The sequence below is a fragment of the Mixophyes fleayi genome, chromosome 8, assembly GCF_038048845.1.
Source record: "Mixophyes fleayi isolate aMixFle1 chromosome 8, aMixFle1.hap1, whole genome shotgun sequence".
Classification (NCBI taxonomy): domain Eukaryota; kingdom Metazoa; phylum Chordata; class Amphibia; order Anura; family Limnodynastidae; genus Mixophyes; species Mixophyes fleayi.
Genome location: NC_134409.1, coordinates 43010108 through 43026759, shown reverse-complemented (window position 1 = coordinate 43026759; position 16652 = coordinate 43010108). Strand labels below are relative to the sequence as shown.

Sequence of the window (16652 nt, the reverse complement as noted above, 5' to 3'; positions counted from 1 at the left end):
GTGCCGTGTCCTGTTCAGTCCAGTGGTGCTGTGTCCTGTGCTCTGTGCTTCTAAGGGCATAGTTATTTCCCCATTATTCCCAAGTTTGTAAAAAATAAAAAAAAAGTAAAAAAAAATAAAAAATTAAAAAAAAAAAAAATATATATAATAATTATAACCAAATTTGCAAAACCAATCCAGCATTATAAGTCCATTGGTACTGCAATATTACCAAGTTCACACATTCAGCAGTAAAAGTCCAGTGGTACTGCAATATTACAAAGTTTACACATTCTGCAGTATCAGTCCAGTGGTGCTGTGTCCTGTGCTCTGTCCTGCTGAGTTCCGTAGTGCTGCTGGGTCCTGTGCCGTGTCCTGTTCAGTCCAGTGGTGCTGTGTCCTGTGCTCTGTGCTTCTAAGGGCATAGTTATTTCCCCATTATTCCCAAGTTTGTAAAAAATAAAAAAAAAGTAAAAAAAAATAAAAAATTTAAAAAAAAAAAAATATATATAATAATTATAACCAAATTTGCAAAACCAATCCAGCATTATAAGTCCATTGGTACTGCAATATTACCAAGTTCACACATTCTGCAGTATCTTGTGCTACATATAATGGAGACCAAAAATTTGGAGGATAAAGTAGGGAAAGATCAAGACCCACTTCCTCCTAATGCTGAAGCTGCTGCCACTAGTCATGACATAGACGATGAAATGCCATCAACGTCGTCTTCCAAGCCCGATGCCCAATCTCGTAGTACCGGGCATGTAAAATCCAAAAAGCCCAAGTTAAGAAAAAGTAGCAAAAAGAGAAACTTAAAATCATCTGAGGAGAAACGTAAAGTTGCCAATATGCCATTTACGACACGGAGTGGCAAGGAACGGCTTAGGCCCTGGCCCGTGTTCATGACTAGTGGTTCAGCTTCACCCACGGATCTTAGCCCTCCTCCTCCTCCCCCCCCCTACAAAAAATTGAAGAGAGTTATGCTGTCAGCAACAAAACAGCAAACAACTCTGCCTTCTAAAGAGAAATTATCACAAATCCCCAAGGCGAGTCCAAGCGTGTTGGTGGTTGTCAAGCCTGACCTTCCCATCACTGTACGGGAAGAGGTGGCTCGGGAGGAGGCTATTGATGATGTAGCTGGCGCTGTGGAGGAACTTGATGATGAGGATGGTGATGTGGTTATTGTAAATGAGGCACCAGGGGGGGAAACAGCTGATGTCCATGGGATGAAAAAGCCCATCGTCATGCCTGGTCAGAAGACCAAAAAATGCACCTCTTCGGTCTGGAGTTATTTTTATCCAAATCCAGACAACCAATGTATGGCAATATGTAGCTTATGTAAAGCTCAAATAAGCAGGGGTAAGGATCTTGCCCACCTAGGAACATCCTCCCTTATACGTCACCTGAATAACCTTCATAGTTCAGTGGTTAGTTCAGGAACTGGGGCTAGGACCCTCATCGGTACAGGGACACCTAAATCCCGTGGTCCAGTTGGATACACACCAGCAACACCCTCCTCGTCAACTTCCTCCACAATCTCCATCAGATTCAGTCCTGCAGCCCAAGTCACCAGCCAGACTGAGTCCTCCTCAATACGGGATTCATCCGAGGAATCCTGCAGCGGTACGCCTACTACTGCCACTGCTGCTGTTGCTGCTGTTAGTCGGTCATCTTCCCAGAGGGGAAGTCGTAAGACCGCTAAGTCTTTCACCAAACAATTGACCGTCCAACAGTCGTTTGCCATGACCACCAAATACGATAGTAGTCACCCTATTGCAAAGCGTATAACTGCGGCTGTAACTGCAATGTTGGTGTTAGACGTGCGCCCGGTGTCCGCCATCAGTGGAGTGGGATTTAGAGGGTTGATGGAGGTATTGTGTCCCCGGTACCAAATCCCCTCGAGATTCCACTTCACTAGGCAGGCGATACCAAAAATGTACAGAGAAGTACGATCAAGTGTCCTCAGTGCTCTTAAAAATGCGGTTGTACCCACTGTCCACTTAACCACGGACATGTGGACAAGTGGTTCTGGGCAAACGAAGGACTATATGACTGTGACAGCCCACTGGGTAGATGCATCCCCTTCCGCAGCAACAGCAACAGCTGCATCAGTAGCAGCATCTACAAAATGGCTGCTCATGCAAAGGCAGGCAACATTGTGCATTACAGGCTTTAATAAGAGGCACAACGCTGCCAACATATTAGAGAAAATGAGGGAAATTATCTCCCAGTGGCTTACCCCACTTAGACTCTCATGGGGATTTGTGGTGTCAGACAATGCCAGTAACATTGTGCGGGCATTAAATATGGGCAATTTCCAGCACGTCCCATGTTTTGCCCACACCATTAATTTGGTGGTGCAGCATTACCTCAAGAGTGACAGGGGTGTGCAGGAGATGCTTGCGGTGGCCCGCAAAATTGCTGGACACTTTCGGCATTCAGCCAGTGCCTACCGCAGACTAGAGGCACATCAGAAAAGCTTGAACCTGCCCTGCCATCACCTCAAACAAGAGGTTGTGACGCGCTGGAACTCCACCCTCTATATGCTGCAGAGGATGGAGGAGCAGCAAAAGGCCATTCAGGCCTACACAGCCACCTACGACATAGGCAAAGGAGTGGGGATGCGCCTGAGTCAAGCGCAGTGGAGACTGATTTCCGTGTTGTGCAAGGTTCTGCAGCCATTTGAACTTGCCACACGAGAAGTCAGTTCCGACACTGCCAGCTTGAGTCAGGTCATTCCCCTGATCAGGCTGTTGCAGAAGCAGCTGGAGAAAGTGAGGGAGGAGCTGGTAAGCCATTGCGATTACAGCAAGCATGTAGCTCTTGTGGATGTAGCCCTTCGTACGCTTTGCCAGGATCCGAGGGTGGTCACTCTTTTAAAGTCAGAGGAATACATTCTGGCCACCGTGCTCGATCCTCGGTTTAAAGCGTATGTTGTGTCTCTGTTTCCGGCGGACACAAATCTACAGCGGTGCAAAGACCTGCTGGTCAGGAGATTGTCCTCTGAAGAGGACCGTGACATGCCAACAGCTCCACCCTCATTTTCTTCCACATCTATGGCTGCGAGGAAAAAGCTCAGTTTTCCCAAAAGAGGCACTGGCGGGGATGCTGATAACATCTGGTCCGGACTGAAGGACCTGCCAACCATTGCAGACATGTCTACTCTCGCTGCATTGGATGCTGTCACAATAGAAAAAATTGTGGATGATTACTTTGCTGACACCATCCAAGTAGACATGTCAGACAGTCCATATTGTTACTGGCAGGAAAAAAAGGCAGTTTGGAAGCCCCTGTACAAACTGGCTCTATTTTACCTGAGTTGTCCCCCCTCCAGTGTGTACTCGGAAAGAGTTTTTAGTGCAGCGGGGAACCTGGTCAGTGAGCGGCGAAGGAGGTTGCTTCCTCACAACGTTGAAAAAATGATGTTTATAAAAATGAATAATCAATTCCTCAATGAAGTACAGCACTGCCCTCCAGATACTACAGAGGGACCTGTGGTTGTGGAGTCCAGCGGGGACGAATTGATAATGTGTGATGAGGAGGAAGTAGACACTGTAGGGGGAGAGGAATCAGAGGTTGAGGATGAGGACGACATCTTGCCTCAGTAGAGCCTGTTTAGTCTGTACAGGGAGAGATGAATAGCTTTTTTGGTGTGGGGGCCCAAACAAACCAATCATTTCAGTCAAAGTTGTTTGGTAGGCCCTGTCGCTGAAATGATTGGTTTGTTAAAGTGTGCATGTCCTATTTCAACAGCAGACCTCTCAACTGCAGCTCATCCCTCCTCTGCGGGGATAATGTCTCCTGTGCTCTGACACGTCACTCTGTGTACTCTCAGCCTCAGGATCTGACACTACAGCTACCATGCCTCTTGTAGCAGCCCTCACTCCAGGGCCTCTTCCATGTGCAGTGTCCCCCTCTCTCTTGGGTTCACTATAGTGGCATGGAGTTCTCCCCCTCATCCAGGGCACACATTCCTTGCCCTGGCTCAGTCACCACGCTCAGACTTCCAGGCAATGCTGGGGGAGCCTGGGAGCTTCCACCCCAGGTCCCCAGCTACAACTCTCCTCTCCTGTGTCTTCTCTCTCTTTCTGACACTTGAAAGATCGTGCCTTTAAATGAAAAAGTCAGTCTTGATTGCACGACTATGTGCAAGTGCAACAGGGACATTTTTTTGGGTTTACAAAGTCAAACAGTAACACTACGACCCTGTCTGTCTGGGGTCTGTCAATGACGAATTGTCTGGAGCATGTTTTGAGGAGGTATTGTGGCCCCGGTATCAAATTGGGTACCGGGGCCACCCCACTATGCAGTCCAGATACTTGTTTGGTGGAATTCCGACACGTGGAGGGTTTTTTAATTATATTGTGGCCTCGGTACCAAATTGTGTACCGGGGCCACCACACTACGCAGTCAAGATACTTGTTTGGTGGAATTCAGACCAGTTGAGGGTTTTATTATTATATTGTGTGGACCACTCTATCTATACCACACTACAACTCTATACCACTCTATTTCCTACTTTAATTCTATTTAATTCTATTTCCTACTTTAATTCTATTACTAATTAATTACCATAAAGAGGAACCAAAAAAACCAATTTTACCAAAAGTATAATATGACTTAGACTTACAAACACTACACTTGAAAGATCGTGCCTTTAAATGAAAAAGTCAGTCTTGATTGCACGACTATGTGCAAGTGCAACAGGGACATTTTTTTGGGTTTACAAAGTCAAACAATAACACTACGACCCTGTCTGTCTGGGGTCTGTCAATGACGAATTGTCTGGAGCATGTTTTGAGGAGGTATTGTGGCCCCGGTATCAAATTGGGTACCGGGGCCACCCCACTATGCAGTCCAGATACTTGTTTGGTGGAATTCCGACACGTGGAGGGTTTTTTAATTATATTGTGGCCTCGGTACCAAATTGTGTACCGGGGCCACCACACTACGCAGTCAAGATACTTGTTTGGTGGAATTCAGACCAGTTGAGGGTTTTATTATTATATTGTGTGGACCACTCTATCTATACCACACTACAACTCTATACCACTCTATTTCCTACTTTAATTCTATTTAATTCTATTTCCTACTTTAATTCTATTACTAATTAATTAACATAAAGAGGAACCAAAAAAACCAATTTTACCAAAAGTATAATATGACTTAGACTTACAAACACTACACTTGAAAGATCGTGCCTTTAAATGAAAAAGTAAGTCTTCATTGCACGACTATGTGCAACAGGGACAGTTTTTTTCTTTACAAAGTCAACTAATAACACTTGGACCCTGTCTGTCTTTAACATACTTAATGGGATCTCAATGACGAATTGTCTGTAGCATGTTTGGAGGAGGTATTGTGGCCCCGGTATCAAGTTGGGTACCGGGGCCACCCCACTACGCAGTCCAGATACTTGTTTGGTGGAATTCTGACACGTGGAGGGTGTATTTATTTTATTGTGGCCCCGGTATCAAGTTGGGTACCGGGGCCACCCCACTACGCAGTCCAGATACTTGTTTGGTGGAATTCTGACACGTGGAGGGTGTATTTATTTTATTGTGGCCCCGGTATCAAGTTGGGTACCGGGGCCACCCCACTACGCAGTCCAGATACTTGTTTGGTGGAATTCTGACACGTGGAGGGTGTATTTATTTTATTGTGGCCCCGGTATCAAGTTGGGTACCGGGGCCACCCCACTACGCAGTCCAGATACTTGTTTGGTGGAATTCTGACACGTGGAGGGTGTATTTATTTTATTGTGGCCCCGGTATCAAGTTGGGTACCGGGGCCACCCCACTACGCAGTCCAGATACTTGTTTGGTGGAATTCTGACACGTGGAGGGTGTATTTATTTTATTGTGGCCCCGGTATCAAGTTGGGTACCGGGGCCACCCCACTACGCAGTCCAGATACTTGTTTGGTGGAATTCTGACACGTGGAGGGTGTATTTATTTTATTGTGGCCCCGGTACCAAATTGTGTACCGGGGCCACCACACTACGCAGTCAAGATAGATAGATGCGTATCATAGATAAAGTACATTCAGTGGTGTGGGGCAAATTGAAAAATATTCAAAATGCACTGACATTATCAAAAACAAGAGGTTGTCACATGCTAAAACTCCAACATGTATATGATGGAGAGGATGGAGGAGCAGCCGTATGTGTAGTGTAATGCAGACCTGTTGAAGGTTTTTTATATATTTTATTGTGGTGCCCAGTGCCCACTCCTCTACGCAGTCCAGGTACATTTATTGGTGCGAATCAAACAAGTTGATGGTTTTCTTATTATATATATTGTGGTGACCCACTCCTCTACGCAGTCCAGGTACATTTATTGGTGCGAATCAAACAAGTTGATGGTTTTCTTATTATATATATTGTGGTGACCCACTCCTCTACGCAGTCCAGGTACATTTATTGGTGCGATTCATAAAAGTTCAGGGTTTTTAAGATATTGTGGTGACCCACTCCTCTACGCAGTCCAGGTACATTTATTGGTGCGATTCATAAAAGTTCAGGGTTTTTAATATATTGTGGTGACCCACTCCTCTACGCAGTCCAGGTACATTTATTGGTGCGAATCAAACAAGTTGATGGTTTTCTTATTATATATATTGTGGTGACCCACTCCTCTACGCAGTCCAGGTACATTTATTGGTGCGATTCATAAAAGTTCAGGGTTTTTAATATATTGTGGTGACCCACTCCTCTACGCAGTCCAGGTACATTTATTGGTGCGAATCAAACCAGTTGATGGTTTTCTTATTATATATATTGTGGTGACCCACTCCTCTACGCAGTCCAGGTACATTTATTGGTGCGATTCATAAAAGTTCAGGGTTTTTAATATATTGTGGTGACCCACTCCTCTACGCAGTCCAGGTACAATTATTGGTGCGAATCATAAAAGTTCAGGGTTTTTAATATATATTGTGGTGACCCACTCCTCTACGCAGTCCAGAAAGATACCTTGTTGCAACGTTTTGGACTAATAACTATATTGTGAGGTGTTCAGAATACACTGTAAATTAGTGGAAATGCTTGTTATTGAATGTTATTGAGGTTAATAATAGCCTAGGAGTGAAAATAAGCCCAAAAACTTGATTTTTAAACTTTTTATGTTTTTTTCAAAAAAAATCCGAATCCAATACCTTAAATCCGAACCGAGACCTTTCGTCAAGTGTTTTGCGAGACAAATCCGAACCTCAAAAATAACGAAAATCCGGATCCAAAACACAAAACACGAGACCTCAAAAGTCGCCGGTGCACATCCCTAGTTTTTAGTCAGTTCTGCCATTGGTCAGTCCTCCTTTATAAGGCTCCTCCTTTCACCTATTCATTGCTGGTTCTTCAAGTCTACACCTGGCCTGGTTCAGCTGCCTCTTCCCGTTATTATCTATGCCGCTACATACTCTGCATGCATCGTTGACTGCTGCTGATTCGTTCCACATCCCTGTGGTAAGCTGTGGCTCATCGTTTGCTGCATATCTCGATTCTGCTGATCTCTGCTCATCTGACCCACTCGTTACTGGTTGTTGCTGTGATCATCTCTTGCTATTTACTCTGTCTACATCGCAGTCCTCTGCTAATCCCTTCCACAGCCATGTGGTGATAGTTGTGGCTCATCATCTGCAGTATACTTGGCATTCCATTGGACTTTACATCTATGTTCCACTCCTTAGTGGTACTTGCTGTGATCAACGCTCACTATGTATTCTGTCTGCACTGCTGAACTCCGCTGACAATTCCTACTCTCCTGTATACAGTCGTGGCCCATTATCTGCAGTATACTCTGTACTCCATTGAACCTTGTATTTATGTTCCACTCTTAAGTGGTAATTGCTATTATTATCATTTGATATCAGAACTGTATCTCTCTGTATGCTGCTTAGATCTAGTCTCTCATCTGTCTCACTGGGAACTTCCCTGGAGGGCCATAACATCGCTTATCTGGAAGGATACCCAGTCTAAATATAACTCTTTACTCAACGCTATGAAAATTGCATTTTACACTTATACATCTTGTCCTTTTGCGTCCGACTTAGAAATTTATGATTCGGCTAAACAACTCCTTGAAAGCTTCCTTCTAGCTAATGCACAAACTGGTGTTGAATACACCAGAAATACATTTTATAAATAGAGCAAATTATTGGCCAAAATGACCAAAACACAAAAAAGATGGTCAATATGACCAAAAAAACAAGAATGATGCAAATGTCAGGATTCCTAGTATGAACACCATGGAGAGAAATGTGAATGAAATCTAGTGGTTTATTTTGAACACATGTCACACAGGTAAAAATGAGAAGTGGTAAATGAGAAGGCAGCTACGGCAAGTCCATAAAAACAGTAAAACAGGATCCCAGGATACCCAGTTGGCTGAGGAACCAAAGTACTGGATACCTGGCACAACAGGCTAATTGCAGGTACAGTTTAATCCAAGTAAGCAGGTTTGGCTGAGAAGCTGGAGACCAGGCAAAACAGGATCAGTGTGGGTGCATGTAGTCAAGATAACCAGGTTAAATAACTACCTTTGTCCCAAGGGAAAAAAGACACTCCGGCGCTAGTAGGATATAGGATAAGTAACAAATAACCATAATTGTGATAAATGTACAACTGACACCCCCTAATAAATATATATAAATTGACAATCACACTGCAGCAAATTTTCAGGGCCTATTGTATGCCCTGCTCACAAAGAAAACATAAAACACATAAAGAACAGCACTGTGAGATTGGAATATTTAAACAATAAAGAAAATATATAATTCCCATAGGGAATCCTATACTAGTAATTAGATAGATAGGTCTCTAGAATGTAATAGCTTAATTTATAAAAAAAATACATTAATCATACAAGAATCATAAAAATAACAACAACTAAAACATACTAAATACACAATTAAATAACTCTAGATTTGATTCCAGCACTATGAGTACAAGTGAAATAAACACAGTCCATCCAGTATAAAAACGGTCTCCCGAGGAATCCAGGTACGGCACTAATTACGGATAATAATGTCCCCACTTGAGATGTATATGTGCTAAATCTTAGATCATACTTGATAATAATGAGATAAATACCGTTCTTAAATATAATAATGTCCTGCGTCAGAATAGTCAAACCTCAGAATTCCATTCCTCTCCTTTGTAAGACACTGTGAAGGATCCCGATATATCAACAGGTAACTGTTTCTTACTGGTAAAAGTTAAATGTCAGCCCTCCGGAGGGAAAAAAAGTATCCACTCCTATTCAGCAGATCCTAGTATCCTGTGATTTTTGCTTCTCATCTTATCCTGGTAACCTGCTGTGGCAGGATCACGTAGAAATAACTTATTGTAGATATTTATTTTAATTAGGAGTGCAGTGCGCCTCTGTCTATCATTGCAAATGTACTTATCTTTTATATTGGTATGTGTGGAAATGTATTGACTTCTGAGACAGTATGTCATGTTTTGGTTTTGAAACTGTCTGGAGACAGGTAGTCTCATGTTAATTAGACCTTTTCATTGTTGAGTGACCAAAACGTCTGTTGAGCCTGAAAGACGTGAGGAGGTAATTATACTTGCAGGTAGATTTTCTATGCAAGTGATCACCGATGAATGTGTATTTTGCAAGTTAAATTGTGTTAAAAGCAAGATTGGAGAAATGTTATATCCTGATATTAAACATTCAAAATAAAACCTTAGATGGTGTGGTGCCGCTAAATTGGTAAGAGGGGCAGGAGGCTGGATTACCTCCTGTCAGGGTATCTGTGTAAATCTGCATAAAAAGCACACAGCTTGACCTTGTAATGTATTACTCCATTTGTATACTTCTGCGAAGATTACTAGTACCACAAACTGACGTGTGTAACTCTTCTTATTAGGACTACATGAGCTAATAAAACATCACTGCTTCAAGATCCTGCTTTGATGACTACCTACCTGTGCAGAAATTCCTGTGACCTACAGATTAGACCAATCTAATCCGTTGTCCGGCTGTTCTTAGGTTGGAACCCTGCATCCAGTACCAATGCTCTGCTGTTTGATAGGCCAGGGGGGAACTATCCACTGCAACCCTGATCTGAACACAAGAGGTCATTTGTGCCAGGCAGGTGACCAGCAAGGGAGTACACTAGCAGCGAGAGTTACCCAGAAGGACGCGGTTCTAGATGCCGGTGAAGGAGTCTAGTGGTGGCAGCAGTAAAAGCCCCTCCTACAGTGGTTAGAGGGCACATTTCGGATAAAGAAAAGGGGCCGGTGGCAAGGCAAGCCCAGCTGGTCCCCAGAAAACAAGACAGGGTGGCATAGGAGGTCCAACCTGTCACACCTGCTATCCAGTATCCATTCCTATTCTGGTCACTCCTTGTCGGCTATAACATCTTAACATCTATAACATCTTCTCCTGCATCTCCTCCACTCTGAAGAACCACCATTCTACTGGAGGTCCCTGTGGTTATTACCACCATTGACAGCAGTTGCATTTCCAGTGGTACCATCCATCATTGTAATTCTCCTTTAACTCTTCAAGTGGTAGCCTTACACCGACAGTCAGATTTATTTTCTTGTTTTACCTCGTAAAGACACTCCTGTTATCTTGGGCCTTCCCTGGCTTCTCTTCATCTGGATTGGTCATCCTTCCCATTATTTGCGTGGGGTCTGCTTGTATATCTCACTGTCTACATAAGGTCACTACTGTACAAGTGTGACCTACCCAGTCTACGGCTGTTACTCCATCCCTTTCTATGCAATATTCAACTTTCAAGGACTTTTTCAACAAAAAACAGTAGAAGACCTTGCCACTTCATCGTGCATGGGACTGTCCCATTGAACTTCTTCCTGGGGAAAATCCTCCTTGGGGACGTGTTTATCTTCTCTCCCACCTGGAGACTCATGCCATGGCCGAGTATATTAAAGAAATCTTGCAGTGGGAATTCATTAGGCCTTCATCTTCACCAGCCGGGTGGGCTTTCTCTTTGTATAGAAAAAGGACAGAACCCTACGTTCTTGCATGGATTATCATGGCCTCAATGCAATTACAGTAAAAAAACGCTAACCTATTCCTCTCATTGTCGAGTTGTTTGATTGCATCAAAGGAGCCAAAATCTTCACTAAACTCGATCATTGTGATGCTTTCAATTTGATTTGTATCTGTGAGGGGGAACCGCGTTTAATACTAGAGATGGCCACTATGAGTATTTAGTGATGCCCTTCGGTCTTTGGAAGGCCACAGCTGTTTTCCATAGCTTTGTTAATGAAATCTTCAGAGATCTTCTCTACTCCTGTGTGGTTGTCTATCTGGATGACATCTTAATTTTTATCTTAAGATCTTGTCAGTCACCGCCTTCAAGTTTCTGAAGTCCAATCAAGTCTACGCACGTACAGGATCAGTTTGCTGCTGTTCAGGCTTTGTATATAAAATGCATACATAACACATTCTTGCCTGATACAGGGCACCAGATCATGCTGGCCTACTGTCCCGAAGACTCTGGAATTTCAGGAAGTTCTCCTGGACTCCTGGCATATTTGGCCCTGCTCCCGGATACCACTTGACTTTCTTTTAATGTGAGCAGGGCGGTTTGATGCAAATTTGAATACACGATTTGTTGCAAAATTCGTCATAAAGGACCCTCCCTGCACTATGACGGAAATCAATTAATAGTGCGGCGGGGTGGTGAAGATGCAAATTGCATCATCATGCCACCTGCACTTGTCCCTTGGACCTCTCCTCCTAAATGTAGACAACTATGTACACAAATCCTATAAAATAAAATTAAGAAGCATATTTATATTGTATTGTAAACAATGACAACAGATTTTACCTAACATGTTATACAGAGTAAATACAGTAGGAACATATAGTGGTAGTTAATTCTACTATGTGACCATCAAACTGCAATATAATTCCTTTTTCCAGTCAATATGCTTGCTTGTAAGAACACAGACTACATTATCATTTATGGACTAATACCCACTACTTTGAAATATAAGGATATTAAAAGTCCATACCCCACAATATTTGCAGTTGGTAACAGAGACAGTGAGTGAGAAAAGGGGTATGGTCATGTGACTCTGGGTGCATGGACATATTACATTGGAGTATGTCACAACTCCCAGGGTGTATCTATAGCTTCTGAAGTGTTTGGCTAGCCCCTACTCTCATAAAAAAAACAACCTGTGTTGCCGTGTGTACTAGTGACTGATGTGCGCAGCACCTGCTCACAGCCATGAGAGGGACCACACCTTCCAAAAGTCCGGACTGTTGGGACAAAAGTCCTGAATACTGGGACAGTGTGAAAAAGTCCCTATTCTATGATCGGGACAATTGGGAGGTATGGAAGTTACCAAGGTTGAGTGACCAAATAAAGGCACAAGGCCATGAAACTCTAATATGTCATCTAATATCCTTATATTTCAAAGTAGGAGGGTCTTATGCTTTGTAATACATCACAACAACAAAATGTTGTATTTATATTCAAATGAATTCTACTACAATATGCTTTGGCATATCTCTTATTTTGTTTAATTATGTATGTTTTGAATGAGCGAAAGTAAAGCTGTCACAGAGCTGCTCGGTGCAAGTGGTTTGGATCTATGACATACATAGCAGGGCAAAGCTGAGGTGCGCCGGTTGAAAGGCGGTGATAACACTTGTTTGAAGCACGGTGATGATACTTACTTTGAAGGTGCATTATGGGTGGTGTAATCTATGGCTCAAGTAACTGAGCTCAAGGAGCAACAATAGAAGTAGAGAAGTGGTAGGTATTGTTGATATCATATTTCTTGCTGAATGCAGGCTGGGTGCACTCATACACCTTGTTTAATGCCCTTATGCAAGAACAAGATTCTGTTTTACAAGACAAAATTAGTTTATTTATATTCAAGGGTGAAGAAGGAGCATTTATGGGGGCCTTCCCTCTTTAGCGAAGGGCTGCAGAGCATTTACCTCCCTGCAAAAAGACTTGATTTTACAAGTCACCACTTACTATCCCTTATCAGCAGGAATCAGGCTGCAGGGTATAAGATGCCCTTTGCACCTTCAGGGTTGGACCGACACTCCTATCAATAACATAAATATTTATTCCTGTCTCGGTGTTCAGAAAAGATAAGAAGTTGTTTTTATCTGACTGAGTGAAACACATTTGCCTGCTCTTTCCAGCAGTCTATAAGGAGAGTAGAGAAGCTTACCGGTACATAAAAAGCCTTTACTGTGTTTGCTATGTTGATTGGCAACTCCATGTTGGAGATCACTTTTACCTTAATGTCATTTTTTGGTTATGTGGCTAAAAATGGCAAAGGCAAATTCAATCTAGCTTAGACTGGATTTTTCCATATATAACTTGTTTTTTTCCATATATAACAATGTTTACCTTTGGTTTACATACCCATGATTACCAGAACACTGTGGCTTCCCTATGAGGAGGCATTGCCTTTAGCATGATTATGTGCTTTAAATCTTACTCCATACTTGCCAACTCTCCCGGAATGTCCGGGAGACTCCCGCATTTCGCGTGAGTCTCACAGACTTCCATGATAGTGTGGCAATCTCCTGGATCTGCCCACTTCCTAGTGATATGGGCAGAATTAGATCCAAAACGCCGCGATTCACCGGGAATCGCTGCGTTTGGCCCCGCCCCTGCTGTGAAATGATGCAGGGCCAAAATGACGCGATTTCCGGAGCCCCGCCCCCTGCACGTCCACCTTCCCCGGTAGGCTCCCGGATCATACTTGCCATAAGTTGGCAAGTATGTCTTACTCTCCTTGTGCCACTTCCTGGAGAGAGTTTAGACAGGCATTACATCCAAAACAAATTATAACATGACAGACAGAATCTGATTGGATAGTTGCAGCATCTCATTTACAGTTTATGGAATCGTGATACTGTCTAAGCTGTGAGGATCCCCGGTCCCCTCCTGTGAGGGACTAACAGACATTCTCTTTAAGTATGTATGGTTGTATCAAATTGACAATTTTTCATATAAAAAAATATTATATCTGAAACTACAATATGTTGTAAGTTTCACCTCTACCCCTTCCAACATTCTATCTTTCAATACATCCCAACTAATTCCACAGCCAGTTGCTGCATTTGGATAATGATTAAATGGAGAATGTCTAACATCCTTAGCAAATAATAGAAGAGGTCATAAGTAACTCGATAACTTAAAGTGAATCTACCTAAGGAAACAATTTCAAACTGAATCAAATTTCACAGATATTACATTGGCTATGCTGTATATTATACAAGGCAAAATCACCAGCATCACCGATATGTAAGAAGCACAGCCCCAGTAACGCCATTTAATAAGTGATTTCACCCTCTACAAAATACTCTATAGTTTCTGGAGAATGCAGCATATGGTGCTGGGTGACAAGAAGGGTCCTGATAGGATCATCACCATTGCGCTACTCATGAGCAAGATAAATGAAGACAAAAACTGACAACCAATGAATAATAAGTAATACCAGGAGTATGTAGGTTTGTGATGTGCTACATTGATATGCCACAAGATTGGATAACCACTTACCAGCCCATTTGAGGAAATCGGCACCCTCTGTCTTGTTGTATCTTATAGCTATGTCATACGCCTTTTCATCACGGAAGTTCAAGAGTAAGATATCGCCTCCCAACTCTACAAGAGTTTTTAATACCTCCAAATGCCCCCATGCTGCAGCACAATGAAAAGGTGAATAGCCTAGGAAAAAAATCATAAACATATTAACTCTCAATAATTTAGCACTGTCATGTCAGCCATAAGAAAAAAGGGGTATATTTATGACCCCAGCACAATAGCCATCATTATGCATCGCTGCAAATCGCAGCAATGCAAAATAAAATACCATGCCAGGACTGCTGTAAGAGCCTCGCCAAAGACCCCCCTCCTCCGCTAAGTTTTTTTTTTACTATTCAACGGCTGCCTAACACTGCTGGTGAATGGTGGAAGTGCTACACACATGCACATAGCACTTCCACAGCTGAGGAATCCAGCACAGTTGGAGAGGCTTCAGGTGGATCCCATTGTCAAAGGCAGGTAATGCCATCTGAGGATATGCAGCTTAATGAATTGACTAGTGCTGCTGTCCCCATAGACGCATATGGGGCAGTAATCTCTGTTAACGGGGTTAAGGCCAGATACATTTCGGATTTTTACGGTGTGAACTCTTTCTTAAATAACAAAAAGCCGTGAAAGAGCCTTTTGATGGACGTTTTACAGCGACATTTTGGCTCATCACCGCTTAATAAATAGACGCCTATGTATTTTATGTATTGATCGTATATATTTACACTACCAAATTGGTGAGTTCTCTATGTACAGATAATAGTACTAATAAAATATAGAAATTCCACCCACATTGGCACTTACTTTGCTGATGTGGGTGTTGTTTCTAAGTGCTGTTACTTTAGCCCCAATTACAGTGCATTTTTTTAAGAACTTTGTTCCATTTCTTGTATATAAAAGTAAATACAACTGCACATTTAATTGCTAGTAATAAAAAATAAAAAAAGTTACTGGAGTATAGTCAAACAACCTGTATGCTGAAACATAATTACCATTTATAATAAGTAATTCTTTTATGATTTTTATCATTTATGAATATATAAAAGTTATGGGCGTACTCATGTCAATTTATTGTAATTATGCATGTAGTAAAGTTCGTACTGTTATACAGGGTGTATTTCCACCTCTGCTCAAATCGTATTATATCTTAAGAAACACTTTAATTTGAATATGGGGCGGAACCTGGACCTGATCAACCAACAGGCTGATTAGACTGCAGCCTAGGGCACTGGGACCCGGGAAGGGGGGGTACGCAGCATTTAAGATTTTTTTTTTTACAATTTTTTATTTATTTATTATTGATACTGCGCACCTGGAGCCGCCCCTGTGCTCCACGCTGCTGCCCCCTCCTCCCATGTCCTCTCCCAACTTCTCTTCCACCCTCCATGTCACCACCCGATGTTGTCAGTTGTCAGTGAGGAGCTGCAGTGAGAGGAACTGACTGCCGACAGAGGAGAAGAAGACTGAAGCCAGGTAAGTAAAGATTTGTGTTTATGCTGTGGCATAGTGTAATAAGGGGGACTGAGTGTTCTGCAAGGTGGACAGAGTGTGCTGCAAGAGGAGCAGAATGTGCTTCAAGGGGGACAGTGTACCGAGGCACAGAGTGTGATGGAGGGGGGCAGAGTGTGTTGCAATGGTTACAGTTTGCTGAAAGGGGGACAGTGTACTGAGGGGCAGAATGTGATGGAGGGGGAGAGTGTGATGGAGGGGAACAGAGATCTGCAAGGGGGACAGTGTACTGTGGGTCAGAGTGTGATGGAGGGAGGCAGAATGAACTGCTGGTGGGACAGTGTGCTGCAAGGGGGGCAATGTGCTGCAAGGGCGACAGTGTACCAAGGGGCAGAGTGTGATAAGAGGCACAGTGATCTAATGGCTGGGGGGAGGTGAGTCATGAATTGGCCACTGGGGATTAAGAGACATTTATGCATACATCCTTTTCATTAATGTTATAAATTACCAAGTGGAAGGTTTGTGGGGGGAACTAAGGTGGATGATGAATTGGCTGGGGGGTAGGTGATGAAATAACTTGGGAAGTGGATGATGAAGTTGCCAGGGGAGTCATGAATTGGCCACTGGGGTGTGATGAAATGGCTGTGGCGTCATGAATTGGTCGCTGGTTGTTG

At 43.0% G+C, this 16652-nt stretch overlaps 1 protein-coding gene across 1 annotated transcript in view; it reads right to left on the bottom strand.

The window, feature by feature from the left end:
• The window catches only part of ANKRD45 (ankyrin repeat domain 45), a 66694-nt gene that overhangs the window by 23699 nt on the left and 26343 nt on the right, over positions 1-16652 (bottom strand). The window contains exon 3 of the mRNA XM_075182444.1: positions 14497-14664. Coding sequence (XP_075038545.1) covers positions 14497-14664 — 168 coding nt within the window. The remainder of the gene's footprint in view (positions 1-14496; positions 14665-16652) is intronic.